Raw genomic sequence first — 17304 nt, forward strand, 5'->3', positions numbered from 1 at the left:
TAGAAGATTGTCCTAGATCTCTGCGGTTCTGTACTGCAGCACTGCATGTCCGTCTGTCCTATAGAATAACAGATTGTCTTATATCTCTGCGGATCTGAACTGCAGCACTGCATGTCTGTCTGTCCTATAGAATAGCAGATTGTCCTAGATCTCTGCGGTTCTGTACTGCAGCACTGCATGGCCGTCTGTCCTTTAGAACAACAGATTGTCCTATATCTCTGCAGATCTGAACTGCAGTACTGCATGTCCGTCTGTCCTATAGAATAACAGAATGTCCTATACCTCTGCGGTTCTGTACTGCAGCACTGCATGTCCGTCTGTCCTATAGAATAGAAGATTGTCCTAGATCTCTGCGGTTCTGTACTGCAGTACTGCATGTCTGTCTGTCCTATAGAATAGCAGATTGTCATATATCTCTGCGGCTCTGTACTGCATGTCCGTCTGTCCTATAGAATAACAGATTATCCTATATCTCTGCGGTTCTGTACTGCAGTACTGCATGTCGTCTGTGCTATAGAATAGAAGATTGTCCTACAGTATATCTTTGTGGTTCTGGACTGCAGCACTGCATGTCCGTCTATCCTATAGAATAACAGATTGTCCTATATCTCTGTGGATCTGAACTGCAGCATTGCATGTCCATCTGTCCTATAGAATAACAGATTGTCCTACAGTATATCTCTGCGGTTCTGTACTGCAGTACTGCATGTTGTCTGTGCTATAGAATAGAAGATTGTCCTAGATCTCTGCGGTCCTGTACTGCAGCACTGCATGTCTGTCTATCCTATAGATTAGCAGATTGTCCTATATCTCTGCGGTTCTGTACTGCAGCACTGCATGTCCATCTGTCCTATTGAATAGAAGATTGTCCTAGATCTCTGCAGTTCTGAACTGCAGCACTGCATGTCCGTCTGTCCTATAGAATAGCAGATTATCCTAGATCTCTGCGGTTCCGTACTGCAGCACTGCATGTCCATCTGTCCTATAGAATAGCAGATTGTCCTATATCTCTGCGGTTCTGTACTGCATGTCCATCTGTCTTATAGAATAGAAGATTGTCCTAGATCTCTGTGGTTCTGTACTGCAGCACTGCATGTCCGTCTGTCCTATAGAATATTTATTATTTATTTATTTACAGTTTCTTATATAGCGCAGCAGATTCCTTTGCGCTTTACAATAGTAGACAGTGATGAGAAAAACTGGGCAACAACAGACAGACTTGGAGGTAGGAGGGCCCTGCTGCAAGCTTACAATCTATAGGGATATAGGGGGGAAACACAAGGACAGGCACCAGTAATAGCATAGCAGTTACAAGTCCAGAAGGGAAGCTATATAATACATAAGTGCCTCGGAGGGTTATGCATGTAGAACTTAAATATGATAGATAGAATAAACAGATTGTCCTATATCTCTGCGGTTCTGTACTGCAGCACTGCATGTCCGTCTGTCCTATAGAATAGCAGATTGTCCTGTATCTCTGCGGTTCTGTACTGCATGTCTGTTCTGTCCTATAGAATAACAGATTGTCCTATATCTCTGCGGATCTGAACTGCAGCACTGCATGTCCGTCTGTCCTATAGAATAACAGATTGTCCTATATCTCTGCAGATCTGAACTGCAGTACTGCATGTTCGTCTGTCCTATAGAATAGCAGATGTCCTACAGTATATCTCTGCAGTTCTGTGCTGCAGCACTGCATGTCCCTCTGTCCTATAGAATAACAAATTGTCCTGTATATCTGCGGTTCTGTACTGCAGTACTGCATGTCCTATAGAATAGCAGATTATCCTGTATCTCTGCGGTTCTGTACTGCAGTACTGCATGTCCGTCTGTCCTATAGAACAGATTGTCCTATATCTCTGCGGATCTGTACTGCAGCACTGCATGTCCATCTGTCCTATAGAATAACAGATTGTCCTATATCAAAGCGGATCTGTACTGCAGCACTGCATGTCCATCTGTCCTATAGAATAACAGATTGTCCTATATCTCTGCAGATCTGAACTGCAGCACTGCATGTCCGTCTGTACTATAGAATAACAGATTGTCCTAGATCTCTGCGGTTCTGTACTGCAGTACTGCATGTCCGTCTGTCCTATAGAACAGATTGTCCTATATCTCTGCGGATCTGTACTGCAGCACTGCATGTCCATCTGTCCTATAGAACAAATTGTCCTATATCTCTGCGGATCTGTACTGCATCACTGCATGTCCGTCTGTCCTATAGAATAACAGATTGTCCTATATCTCTGCGGATCTGAACTGCAGCACTGCATATCCGTCTTTCCTATAGAATAACAGATTGTCCTAGATCTCTGTGGTTCTGTACTGCAGTACTGCATGTCCGTCTGTCCTATAGAACAGATTGTCCTATATCTCTGCGGATCTGAACTGCAGCACTGCATGTCAGTCTGTCCTATAAAATAACAGATTGTCGAGTATCTCTGCGGTTCTGTACTGCAGTACTGCATGTCCGTCTGTCCTATAGAATAACAGATTGTTCTAGATTTCTGCAGGGATATAGAGGATCCTACCAGAGGGAAGAGGACAGGACACGTTCTCTGTGTAGCAGCTTTATTGAGTAAAATGCATAAAAAGTCATTTTTGAAGGAATTTGGAACAATTTCACTGTAGAACGAGGAAGTCCTGAAACAAAGAGAGAATTTCATTGTAGTAAACTTTATGCAACAGCAGCAGCAGCAGCAGCAGCTGGATGCCATAGCATATAACGTATGTAGACATACTGTACATGTAATAATTCCGCGTTTATAGTGATGAGGACACTGACTGCGCACTGAGCCACTACAGAGAGATGTGCTGCAGAAACCTCACAATCCACCATGTGATTAGTGCCCATATATGCTGGGTGGGTGCCACCTGATATTACACTGTGCGGCACGGGGGGGGGGGGGGGGGGCGGCACTAGCGTCTGCCCATTTCCCAAATGCCCTGAAGGACGCAGGCTCGGAAGCACACACTGGGCATCATGCCACGCTGTATCTGCCTGTACCATGCACACGCTCAGGGCCACCATCAGAGAGGTGCTACGGGGACAACTGTCCCGGGCCCAGCCACTGACAAAGGGTAGAGCCCACGACATTCTGTCCCCGCATCAAGCAGCCACCAGCGGACGACCAACGTGCCTTTAACCTTGGACAGTGGCGGGCTGCGGAGGACACGGCAGCTCCTCAGCCCGCCACACAGACACAGGTTTGCTTCCTATGTGTGGTGGTGACCCGGAAGCTGCACTGGAGGTACAAGCATTAGCAGTGTGGGCCCTGAGCCTGCCTCCTGTCCCTTCCCCCGAGTGCTGCTGCAGTGGATAGCTGATGGCTCGCTGCTGCTGCTGCTCATCTTCTGGTGGGAGCAGCACACATGGAGCTGAGCTGCAAGTTCCGTCCTCCGCGGTAACAGCTGCGGTCGGGTCTGGGATGGGGTGGCCTTCAGCAAGAGATGCTGGATATCACACCGGACCCGCAGCGAGCACTGTATGCATTATTTGTTTGTGTGCGTGCTATGTGTACCACTCCACTGAGTGATTGTTGTGTTTGTGTGACAATGTCCATTTATGTCCAACCCACACCCAGTGTGTCCATCTATGTCCTTCTCTCCCAGCCCTATCTGTCCATCTCTTATATATTTGGCTACATCTGTCACTAAAAGTGTGTGAGTGTGTCTGTAAAGCTGGATGGAGCCTCTGACTCACATGACTGACTCACATGACAGAGAACCAGCCCAGTGAGCCCACAGTGCCAGACACCCTCTGCCTCCCCATGTTGCCCAGGAACCTACTCCACAGCCACCAGGTTAGCGCCCCCGTCACCCCCCGCGACCTCCCACGATTCGCGTAACTTCCACCACTGGGACTCTGTGTTGCCCACACACCCCTATCACTACCAGCTTCCTGCTCTCCTGAACCGTAACTTCCACCACTAGGGAGTCGCTGACGCTGTGTTGCCCACATACCCCTATCATGCCTCATAGCCCAGCCTCCTGCAATCATGCACCCTAACTCCCACCAAGTAGGAAGAGACACTGGGCCTTATTCTAGTTCACTCTTTCTGACAAAATCCTTCTTAGATGGACACAACCATGTGCACTGCAGGGGGGCAGATGTAAAATGTGCAGAGATAATTAGATTTGGGTGAGATATTTTGTTTCTGTGCAGGGTAAATACTGGCTGCTTTATTTTTACATTGCAATATAGATCATTCTTTGAAGTAAAACCCCACCCAAATCTAATTCTCTCTGCACAAGTAACATCTGCACCACCTGCAGTGCACATGTTTTTGTCCATCTAAGAAGGAATTTGTCAGAAAGAGTGAACTAGAATAACCCCACTGACTCAGGGGCACCATCCTGTACTCCTGTGCTGCCACGCTGGACCCTCACCCACTGGCAGAAGCTGCACAGTATCTCCCACCCTCCTCTTTAGTCCCCCTTATGCCCACACACCCCTATCACTACCCAGCCTCCTGTTTTCCTGTGTCGTGACCTCCGCCAGTGTGGAGCAGCTGACTCAAAAACACCCTAAACACACACACACCTAAACAACACACACACACACACACACCTAAACAACACGCACACCCCCCCCCCACATCCACAAATGTCACTGTACCCTCCACACTATCAATGTACATCTCACTCTGTAACCGCTTTTTAATTAAACAAAACAATACACACCCCCTTTCACATCATATGCTCTCTATTTAACACATTTCACATATAACTCAAGTTGCAATACAGGCCATCTTACATACAATTCTAATCATATTTCTCATATACAAATGTTCACAAATTAAGGGCATCATGTCGCGCTGTATCTACCTGTACCCTGCACACGCCGGGCATCATGTCGCGCTGTATCTGCCTGTACCATGCACACGCCGGGCATCATGTCGCGCTGTATCTGCCTGTACCCTGCACACGCCGGGCATCATGTCGCGTTGTGTCTGCCTGTACCCTGCACACGCCGGGCATCATGTCGCTCTGTATCTGCCTGTACCCTGCACACGCCGGGCATCACGTCGCGCTGTATCTGCCTGTACCATGCACACGCCGGGCATCACGTCGCGCTGTATCTGCCTGTACCATGCACACGCCGGGCATCATGTCGCGCTGTATCTCCCTGTACCCTGCACACGCCGATCATCATGTCGCGCTGTGTCTGCCTGTACCATGCACACGCCAGGCATCATGTCGCGCTGTATCTGCCTGTACCATGCACACGCCGGGCATCACGTCGCGCTGTATCTGCCTGTACCCTGCACACGCCGGGCATCACGTCGCGCTGTATCTGCCTGTACCATGCACACGCCGGGCATCATGTCGCGCTGTGTCTGCCTGTACCCTGCACACGCCGGGCATCATGTCGCGCTGTATCTGCCTGTACCATGCACACGCCGGGCATCATGTCGCGCTGTATCTGCCTGTACCCTGCACACGCCGGGCATCATGTCGTGCTGTAGCTGCCTGTACCCTGCACACGCCGGGCATCATGTCGCGCTGTATCTGCCTGTACCCTGCACACGCCGGGCATCATGTCGCGCTGTATCTGCCTGTACCATGCACACGCCGGGCATCATGTCGCGCTGTATCTGCCTGTACCCTGCACACGCCGGGCATCATGTCGCGCTGTATCTGCCTGTACCATGCACACGCCGGGCATCATGTCGCGCTGTATCTGCCTGTACCATGCACACGCCGGGCATCATGTTGCGCTGTAACTGCCTGTACCCTGCACACGCCGAGCATCATGTCGCGCTGTATCTGCCTGTACCATGCACACGCCGGGCATCATGTCACGCTGTATCTGCCTGTACCCTGCACACGCCGAGCATCATGTCGCGCTGTATCTGCCTGTACCCTGCACACGCCGAGCATCATGTCGCGCTGTATCTGCCTGTACCCTGCACACGCCGAGCATCATGTCGCGCTGTATCTGCCTGTACCATGCACACGCCGGGCATTATGTCGCGCTGTATCTGCCTGTACCATGCACACGCCGGGCATCATGTCGCGCTGTATCTGCCTGTACCATGCACACGCCGGGCATTATGTCGCACTGTATCTGCCTGTACCCTGCACACGCCGGGCATCATGTCGCGCTGTATGTCCCTGTACCATGCACACGCCGGGCATCATGTCGCGCTGTATGTCCCTGTACCATGCACACGCCGGGCATCATGTCGCGCTGTATGTCCCTGTACCATGCACACGCCGGGCATCATGTCGCGCTGTATGTCCCTGTACCATGCACACGCCGGGCATCATGTCGCGCTGTATCTCCCTGTACCATGCACACGCCGGGCATCACGTCGCGCTGTATCTGCCTGTACCATGCACACGTCAGGCATCATGTCGCGCTGTATCTGCCTGTACCATGCACACGCCGGGCATTATGTCGCACTGTATCTGCCTGTACACCCACAGCATGCTGTATACACCTGCTTTCCTGCAAGACCTCAAAGTCCCTTGCACCTGTATTGTAAAAGGTGATGCCGATCACTGCTGGTCCACATGTGTCACATGCCCCATATCCACAGAACTGGTGGGTGGGATGATGCAGTCATAGATAGGAGGGTGGTACAGGGCATAATTACCCAACAGAAATGGGCACAAGTCACAGTGATGGGTAGAGAGTATGGGGAAACATGGCATCCCAGTAACTGGAGAGGAGGGCCTCGGGTACTGGCATGGGCACAGACGCGCAGGGAGGAGAGATGGTCCTGGGGGGAGGGGGGGGGGGTGAGCTCACATTCTCCTGTGTCTGTTACACATGTAAAGTAATATAACAAACAGAATGAATCCACTTACGGTCTTATGTCATCTCATCGCGGGTCCAGCAGGAAACTCAGGTCTTGGCCAGGGACATGTTCTGTCGCGGACGTACCTCTGTACCAAGAGAGTGGGCAGATGGTGAGTCTAATCATACAACTAACACACGCAACAGCGACACATACATGTATCACTATAATAACAGCGACACTATCGGATTCAGTATGAAATCCCGACCGCCGAAATCCCAACAAGGGGGGACGTGGATCGCCCCCCCCCCCCCCCTTGCGGGCTCGCTACGCTGGGCATGCTAATTTATTCTCCCTCCAGGGGTGTCGGGATTCCGAACGCCGGGATCCCGACTGCCGGGATTTAAACTGCATCCCACACTACAAAAATGTGTGGAGACAATGAATCCCCACTAGATGGCGCTGCCACACTTTCACAATAAAACTCTGTTAGAGATATATGCTGCTTTTTAAACACTTTTAGTTTAATATAAAAAAAAACATGGTATATAAGATCAGTAAATGCGCATTTTTACATATAGATTATTACACTCAAATAAGACGTACTAGACATACAACACAAAACATATAAAATAGCTTAAACACGAGCTGGCTATGAGGCTTAGGCTGCATGTATATTTCTCATGAGACAATAAAGCTTTTGAGCAAATATTTACCAGTCCACATGGATGATTCCACTAGGTATGGATACCAGGTCCTATATCCGAGCAAGGACTATTTTATGTTTCCACAATGGATGTCCACTCCCTTAGTGACAGGGATTCAGCTCCAGGTACTGGTTCCGTTACCATAAGTGTCCCAATCCCATTGGGGATATTTGTAATCCAAATAGCAGTGGTGGCTGGCAATAATCTGGCTAGAGCAGGCTCCAGAACGCGTTTCTCTGCCTGTAGTACGTTCAGCGGCTTCCTCAGCTGGATCATTTTTATATTAAACTAAAAGTGTTTAAAAAGCAGCATATATCTCTAACAGAGTTTTATTGTGAAAGTGTGGCAGCGCCATTTAGTGGGGATTCATTGTCTCCACACATTTTTGTTCTGTTTGGCTATACAGAGAAACACAATCTCTCTGATAAGGTGGCAGCAGCCACACTTGGAATGTAAACTTATTATTGGACATTATCATAGATCCCCCCGGTACAACCAGCCAGCGCTACTGAGTGATTATTTTCACTCCCCCCCCCTATCTTGCATCCCACACTATCACCGCACACACGTATCACTATAATAACAGCAGCACTATCCAGTGGCGGATTCAGGGGGGGGGGGGCACCCGGGCACGTGCCCCCCCTGTCATTTGTTTTGTAGCTGAGGACCAGTGCTTTCCAACGAGCCCAGCCCCGTGTCTCTAGCCCCCCGGGAACCGGAGATATCCCTTGGCAAACCTGTAACGTTTTTTCCCCATAGGATAATATGGGACCCGTCAATTCCGACCCCCACCCGGTTCCGACGGCTGCCAGTTCCCCCTCTGGCATCACAGAAGCTTGTGGTTGATATCATTCAATTCCAAATCGCCTTCAATATGATACCAGGCTGGTCCAAATCAGTCAATCGGTTCCAGAGATATTGCGTGTAAACCAATTTTTTTATTTTTGAAATGTAATTTCATGGCTGTTCATGATTTTGAGGGCAGATTACTCTGGAACCAAACGTTCCAGTTTCACTGGACCAAAATCATTCAAAGCCCACTCAAAAGTTCTTCAATATAATACTTGTCTCATGTAAATGGGTCAGTTGGTTCCGAAGATATAGCCGGTTAAATGAGATAACTGGTTAAAGGGGGGAGGGGTGGTTTTCCCTCCCCCTCACACCAGAAAATGCAGGGACTAGGCTGGTGTAAAAGGGGCCAACCTGGGAATGCATTTTCTGGTGTGAAAGGGGTATTATTTCAAATAGCCAGGACCTGCAGTGCTCTGAATACAGCCAGGCTCTGCCACTGTCAGTGGCTATCACTTCTGCCTGGCGGCGGCTGTCCCCCATTTACCACGAGCATGTATTCCCCCTTGGCAATGAGCATGTAATCCCACATGGCAACGAGCATGGAACCTCTGGCAATGAGCATGGAACCCTTGGCAATGAGCATGTAGAGAAGCAGCACTTTTTAATAGGCATTATGGTGTTTGGCATAATACATAATGGACATAATGGCGTGTAACTTAACGTGTAATGGACATTATGGTGTAAATGTTTAATGCGCGCCTTTGGTGGACAATGTCCCTGTTTATGAAGTGTACTGTGAATTTTGGCTTAATCTGTGTGGCATTATGTAAATTCTGGCTCAATCCATGTGGCATTATGAGAATTTTGGCTCAATCCGTGTGGCATTATGTGAATTTTTTCCCAATCCGTGTGGCATTATGTAAATTTTGGCTCAATTCGTGTGGCATTATGTGAATTTTGGCTCAATCCGTATGGCATTTTATGCATTTGGCTCTATCCATGTGGCATTATGTGAATTTTTTCCCAATCCGTGTAGCATTATGTAAATTTTGGCTCAATCTGTGTGGCATTATGTGAATTTTGGCTCAATCCATGTGGCATTATGTGAATTTTGGCTCAATCCGTATGGCATTTTATGCATTTGGCTCAATCCGTGTGGCATTATGTGAATTTTGACACAATCCATTTGGCATTATGTGAATTTTGGCTCAATCCATGTGGCATTATGTGAATTTTGACACAATCCATGTGGCATTATTTGAATTTTGGCTCATTCCATTTGGCATCATGTGTAAGGGGCAAGTATAATGGGGTCTAGTATTTTGTTGCATAATGTGTAGAAGTTGTATATGGTGTTGACACGCCCCCTGTTGAGTGGCCACACCCCCTTTTCCAGAGCGCACCTTAGGCGCGCGCACAACTACATCCTTCACTTTTGTCGCCATGGTGGGCCTGCGTACTTTAAATGCCAGGGCCTATTTTTAATTCCATTCCCACCCTTTCCTGCCGCTCTCTTAGCATGTACACTGGCACCACTAACACCGCCCCACCCAAACCCTTTTTTATCATGGTGCCCCCCCTGTCATTTTATCCTGGATCCGCCCCTGCACACACGTATCACTATAATAACAGCAGCACAGTCACCGCACACACACGTGTCACTATAATAACAGCAGCACAGTCACCACACACACGTATCACTATAATAATAGCAGCACAATCACCACACACACGTATCACTATAATAACAGCAGCACAATCACCGCACACACGTATCACTATAATAACAGCAGCACAATCACCGCACACACGTATCACTATAATAACAGCAGCACAATCACCGCACACACGTATCACTATAATAACAGCAGCACTATCACCACACACACACGTATCACTACAATAACAGCAGCACAATCACCACACACACGTATCACTATAATAACAGCAGCACAATCACCACACACACGTATCACTATAATAACAGCAGCACAGTCACCACACACACGTATCACTATAATAACAGCAGCACAATCACCGCACACAAGTATCACTATAATAACAGCAGCACTATCACCACACACACATGTATCACTAGAATAACAGCAGCACAATCACCGCACACACGTATCACTATAATAACAGCAGCACAGTCACCACACACACGTATCACTATAATAATAGCAGCACAATCACCACACACACGTATCACTATAATAACAGCAGCACAATCACCGCACACACGTATCACTATAATAACAGCAGCACTATCACCACGCACACAGGTATCACTATAATAATAGCGACACAATCACTGCACACACGTATCACTATAATAACAGCAGCACAGTCACCACACACACGTATCACTATAATAACAGCAGCAGAGTCACCACACACACGTATCACTATAATAATAGCAGCACAGTCACCACACACACGTATCACTATAATAACAGCAGCACAATCACCGCACACACGTATCACTATAATAATAGCAGCACAGTCACCACACACACGTATCACTATAATAACAGCATCACAATCACCGCACGCAGGTATCACTATAATAATAGCGACACAATCACCGCACACACGTATCACTATAATAACAGCAGCACAATCACCGCACACACGTATCACTATAATAATAGTGACACAATCACCGCACACACGTATCACTATAATAACAGCAGCACAATCACCGCACACACGTATCACTATAATAATAGCGACACTATCACTGCACACACGTATCACTATAATAACAGCAGCACAATCACCGCACACACGTATCACTATAATAACAGCAGCACAATCACTGCACACACGTATCACTATAATAATAGCGACACAATCACTGCACACACGTATCACTATAATAACAGCAGCACAATCACCGCACACACGTATCACTATAATAATAGCGACACTATCACCGCACACACGTATCACTATAATAACAGCAGCACTATCACCGCACACACGTATCACTATAATAATAGCAGCACTATTACAGTGACAGGCCGCTGCCTCGGACGATTCCAACCCCTGGCCTGGCTTCTATGTCATTGTCACATCAGAGGCAGCGGTTGTATGTCGCTAGCGCCAGGCTGCCCAAGGCTTACTCCACGCCGCAGGATTCTAAGCACAATATATACATATACACAATTATAGAGTTGGGGATGTTAAAGAATAAGGAATATTATAAATACCTTGTAAAAATCCGGGCGTTTGTTAAGCCCAGAAGTGTTGCTTTATTTCCTTCCACTAGCAGCATGCAGCCCTCGCGCAGCCCCTGCAGGTGTACAGTACTAGGTTGGTACATATGTAGTAATTTCGCAGTACAAGACAACGTTTGATAATATTCTCCAGATAAAAGACATAACTAGTAGCCAAAAGACCCTAGCATGAAGCAGGATGCCCGGATCACTGTCATTAGTGGGCAATGGTATACACATATCATGGGCACCTGGGGCATCAGTTTGGCATTATGGTACTGTACCGCCATGCTATATGTACCCGTGGTAGGAGAGCCGGCCCCTTTGTAGGTTCACCATGGAGGGTATTGTACCGCCATGCTATATGTACACGTGTTAGGAGAGCCAGCCCCTGTGTAGGTGCACCATGGAGGGCAGTGTACCGCCATGCTATATGTACACGTGTTAGGAGAGCCAGCCCCTGTGTAGGTGCACCATGGAGGGCAGTGTACCGCCATGCTATATGTACCCATGGTAGGAGAGCCGGCCCCTGTGTAGGTGCACCATGGAGGGCAGTGTACCGCCATGCTATATGTACCCGTGGTAGGAGAGCCGGCCCCTGTGTAGGTGCACCATGGAGGGCAGTGTACCGCCATGCTATATGTACACGTGGTAGGAGAGCCGGCCCCCGTGTAGGTGCACCATGGAGGGTACTGTACCGCCATGTTATATGTACCCGTGGTAGGAGAGCCGTCCCCCGTGTAGGTGCACCATGGAGGGCAGTGTACCGCCATGCTATATGTACCCGTGGTAGGAGAGCCGGCCCCTGTGTAGGTGCACCATGGAGGGTACTGCACCGCCATGTTATATGTACCCGTGGTAGGAGAGCTGGCCCCTGTGTAGGTGCACCATGGAGGGCAGTGTACCGCCATGCTATATGTACCCGTGGTAGGAGAGCCGGCCCCTGTGTAGGTGCACCATGGAGGGTACTGTACCGCCATGTTATATGTACCCGTGGTAGGAGAGCCGGCCCCTGTGTAGGTGCACCATGGAGGGTACTGTACCGCCATGTTATATGTACCCGTGGTAGGAGAGCCGGCCCCTGTGTAGGTGCACCATGGAGGGTAGTGTACCGCCATGCTATATGTACCCGTGGTAGGAGAGCCGGCCCCTGTGTAGGTGCACCATGGAGGGTACTGTACCGCCATGTTATATGTACCCGTGGTAGGAGAGCCGGCCCCTGTGTAGGTGCACCATGGAGGGTAGTGTACCGCCATACTATATGTACACGTGGTAGGAGAGCCGGCCCCTGTGTAGGTGCACCATGGAGGGTAGTGTACCGCCATGCTATATGTACACGTGGTAGGTGTATGGAGGATGGATGTAGCGTTCCAGAAGCCATAAAGCTGCATAAGTAACCCTGAAAAGTCCTTTCAGTAATTATACACATCACATTAGTACACACTGAATGTCCTGGGAACGCCAGCATGGCATCACATACCAGGAAAGGAGGAACGCCAGCATGGCATCACATACCAAGAAAGGAGGAACACCAGCATGACATCACATGCCAGGACAGGAGGAACGCCAGCATGGCATCACATACCAGAAAAAGGGATTTTTGTAAGAACTTACCGTTCGAATCCCTTTCTCTGATATGGTCCTGGTGACACAGCTCAACACTGGGATGTAGGAGGGTCCGAAGGAGCCAGGCACCTATCCTAAAGCTTTAGAGGGTAGGCTCCTCCCCTACTGCATCCCTGGACTCTTCAGTTCAATCTTTCAAAGCCACTGGAATACATTAACTCAGTACAAACGCCTGCACATATTATATGCACATTTTATAACAGAAACTGTTAACTTTTAACCATTTTAACATGAACATCATGAAACTTCTGGCATACTTACTGAGCGTAAGGGAGGGATCGCTGTGTCACCAGGACCATATCAGAGAAAGGGATTCGAACGGTAAGTTCTTACAAAAATCCCTTTTTCTCTTTCAATGGTCCTGGTGACACAGCTCAACACTGGGACGTTCCAGAGCCGGTCCTTTGGGAGGGTACGCTCAGGTCTGCAGCTCTCAGCACTGCTCGCCCGAATGATGCGTCCTCCGACGCGAACTCATGGAATCTATAGAATTTGGCAAATGTGTGAACAGATGACCAAGTGGCAGCTCTGCAAACCTGCTCAGCTGTGGCCCCATGTCGAACCGCCCAAGAGGTGGCAACTGACCTGGTGGTATGCGCATTTATTTTGGCCGGTACTGGTCTACCCACTTTGGTGTATGCAAAGGCTATCACAGACCGCAACCACCTAGCAATAGTCTGCTTAGATGCAGGCCAACCAATTTTGTGTACGTCATACAATACCAACAATGTGTCAGTCTTCCTGACACTCTTCACTCTGTCCACATATATGCGTAAGGCACGCACAACATCCAAAGTTCTCAACTTGTCCCTTTTCTTAGAACCCTCTGGGGGTTGAAACACAGGTAGAACTATCTCCTGATTTAAATGGAAGGTAGATACCACCTTCGGTAAAAACTGAGGCACTGTTCTTAAAACAGCCCTGTCATCATGAAAAATTAAGAAGGGAGATTTACATGACAAAGCTCCCAATTCTGAAACTCTTTTAGCAGATGCTACTGCTAACAAAAACACTAGCTTCCACGTGAGAAACTTAAAGTCAGCCGACCTTAAAGGTTCAAATGGTGCCTTTTGAAGGCATTCCAAAACCAGTGATAGATCCCAAGGTGCTACTGGTTGCTTGTATGGAGGTTTCAACCTGGATACTCCTTGTAAAAAGGTTTGAATTTCCGGCAAAATGGCTATCTTTTTCTGGAAATAGATGGACAAGGCCGAAATCTGCACCTTCAGTGACTGAAGGCTTAGCCCCGATGAAAAACCATCTTGTAAGAATTCCATCATTCTTGATAGCTTAAAATGAGATGTATGAGCCTTTCTTCTCTCACACCATCGAATGTAAGTCTTCCAGACTCTATAATAATTTGCCGAAGATACAGCTTTTCTGGCTTTTATCATCGTCTGTACTACTGCCTCAGAAAACCCTTTTCTTTTCAAAATGGTGGTTTCAATAGCCAGGCCGTCAAAATCAATCGATCTGAATCCAGGTGATTGAATGGGCCTTGTCTTAGAAGGTCCGGTCTCAGAGGTAGACGCCATGAGTCCACAGACAACCTCTGAAGCCTCGAGTACCAGGACCTCCTTGGCCAATCTGGGGCCACTAAGATCACTGGAACCTTCTGCCCCTGTATTTTCTTCAGAAGTCTCGGTAACATTGGTACTGGTGGGAATGCATAAAGGAGATCTCCCTGCCAGTGAATAGTCATGGCATCCACTGCCTCCGCTAGTGGATCCCTTGTTCTGGCATAGAACCTGGGCACTTGACGGTTGACCCTGGATGCCATCAGGTCCACATCCGGAGTTCCCCACATCGAAGTGATTTGGTGAAACACCTGAGGGTGTAAACTCCATTCCCCTTCCTTGAGCTCCTCCCTGCTCAGGAAGTCGGCTTCTATATTCTCTATTCCTGGAATGAATATAGCCGATACAGCTGGAACATTCTGTTCCGCCCATAGGAAGATTCTGGACACCTCCCACATGGCCAATTTGCTGCGTGTACCTCCCTGGTGATTCAGATACGCCACAGCTGTGGCATTGTCGGTCCGAATCCTCAAAGGGAGGTTCTGTAACCTGTCTCCCGCCAAGGAAATCACTTTCCAGACAGCTCTCAGCTCCAAGATGTTGATTGGTAACGCTGATTCCTCTGCCGTCCACAGGCCCTGAAGCCTGAGATCCAGGACTATTGCCCCCCAGCCCCTGAGACTGGCGTCGGTAGTTACTATCAACCAGTCCCAGGTCTGTAATGACCGACCCCACTGAAGGGAATCTACTTCTGTCCACCATTTCAAGGATTCTCGAGTGTCCGAAGACAGCACTATCATCTCGGATTTCATGGTCAAAGTGTTTCCTGACCAGGCTGACAAAATGTTCCATTGGAACCTCCGAGAGTGGAACCTGGCAAATTAAAGCGTCTCGAATGACGCCACCATCTTCCCCAGGAGCTTGAGGCACCTCCATACTGAAATGCTCTGAGCCCTGAGAATCTCCTGGACTAGGGTGACCAGATCCCTGGCCTTTACCTCCGGGAGGAATACCCGATGAAGATGGGTGTCCAGTATGACTCCCAAGAATAGGAGCCTTTGTGACGGTACCAACTGAGATTTTTGCAAATTTAAAATCCAGCCGTGAGCCTGCAAAAAACTGATGGCCTCTGCCAAGTGACTCTGCAGCATGGCTGCTGACTCTGCTTTGAACAGGAGATCGTCCAAATAGGGTATTACTGTGATTCCCCTGAGCCTCAGCACCGCCGCCATCACTGACATTATCTTTGTGAATACCCTTGGCGCGGTTGCTAGCCCAAAGGGTAACGCCCGGAATTGTAAATGCAGGTCTCCTATGGCAAACCTCAACAAGGTCTGATGCTCCGGGTGTATAGGGACGTGCAAATATGCGTCCTGGACATCCATGGACGCCAAAAATTCTCCCTGGTCCAGACTCAGGAGTACTGACCGTAGGGACTCCATTTTGAAATGGTCTACCCATAAATGAACATTTAGGGATTTCAAATTTAGTATTGGTCTGAAAGACCCGTCTGGTTTGGGCACCAGGAACAGCGTGGAGTAAAAGCCTTTCTTCCACTCTGCCCTGGGGACTGGTGTAACCACCCCTTTTTCCAAAAGGGAGTGAGCTGCTCTCACAAGAGCTGTACGAAGCCGTGCCTCCTTTGGTAAGGATGTGGGGATGAACCTCTTCGGAGGCGGCCCTCTGCAAGGGATTTTGTAACCCTGTGTTATAATATCTAACACCCAGGCATCCTGGCCTAGAGAAGCCCAAGCGTCCCTGAAGAGTGTGAGACGCCCCCCCACTTTTGTCACTGTCGGGCGAAGCCCCTGACAGTCATGCAGAGGGTTTATCCTCTCCTTTTGTGGCAGGCTTCTTGTGAAAAGAGCCAAATTTTGACTTTTGTGTCTTGCCTCTAGAGGACTGAAACCTTCCCCTGAAAGACTGTCCTCGAAAGGACGCACCACCTCTAGGGGAGGGCCGAAAGGACGGCTTAAAAGCAGAAAATCTGGACGTCTGCTTTGCTGAGGAGGCCGGCAGGAATGTACTTTTGCCGCCCGTGGCCTGCTTTATAATCTTCTCTAATTCGGTACCAAAAAGTACCTTTCCTTTGAAGGCTAATGTTTCCAGAGCCTTCTTGGACTCATTGTCTGCTTCCCAGGCTTTAAGCCAAAGCACTCTCCTGGCATTAATGGAGACTGTGGACACTCTGGTTGCCATTTTAATAGCTTCCTCCTCTGCTTCCACTGCATATTCTGCAGCTGCCTTAATCTTTTCTGCAAGCAGTAACGCACCAGGGTCAGCTTGCAGCATGGTGCATAATTCACCAGCCCACTCTATCATGGCCTTTGAGACCCAGGCTGAAGCAATAAGGGGCCGTAAGGTAAACCCCACCCCTTCAAAGATAGCCTTGAGGTTACCCTCCAGCTTTTTATCCACAGAATCTTTGAAAGCTGCACCGCCCTGTACTGGTAATACAGTAGCCTTGGACAAACGTGCCACTGAAGCGTCCACAACTGGGACCTTTTCCCAGAGCTCCGCATGAGACTCTGGCATGGGGTACAGACTAAGGAATCGCTTAGGCATCTGTAGCCTCTTATCAGGAGTTTTCCAAGCCCCTTCTAACAATTCCTGTAACCCCTCATCTGAAGGAAAAGTAACAGCCTCCTTCCGCTGTCGCTTAAAAACACCTTTAACAGGAGTCTTATCCTCC

The 17304-nt window shown here is 48.7% G+C and overlaps 1 protein-coding gene across 3 annotated transcripts in view; it reads right to left on the reverse strand.

The window, feature by feature from the left end:
- Nucleotides 1-2557: 2557 nt before the first annotated feature.
- The window catches only part of LOC146020732 (alpha-aspartyl dipeptidase-like), a 70132-nt gene continuing 55385 nt past the window's right edge, over nt 2558-17304 (reverse strand). For all 3 annotated transcript variants that reach the window (XM_083154115.1, XM_083154113.1, XM_083154114.1), the window contains exons 8-10: nt 11464-11546; nt 6820-6897; nt 2558-2646 (exon numbers count right to left, since the gene is read on the reverse strand). In XM_083154115.1, the coding sequence (XP_083010241.1) occupies nt 6834-6897; nt 11464-11546 (147 nt within the window). In that variant the 3' untranslated portion in view covers nt 2558-2646; nt 6820-6833. The remainder of the gene's footprint in view (nt 2647-6819; nt 6898-11463; nt 11547-17304) is intronic.

Source organism: Crinia signifera, chromosome 7, assembly GCF_055691185.1.
Source record: "Crinia signifera chromosome 7, ASM5569118v1, whole genome shotgun sequence".
Taxonomy (NCBI): domain Eukaryota; kingdom Metazoa; phylum Chordata; class Amphibia; order Anura; family Myobatrachidae; genus Crinia; species Crinia signifera.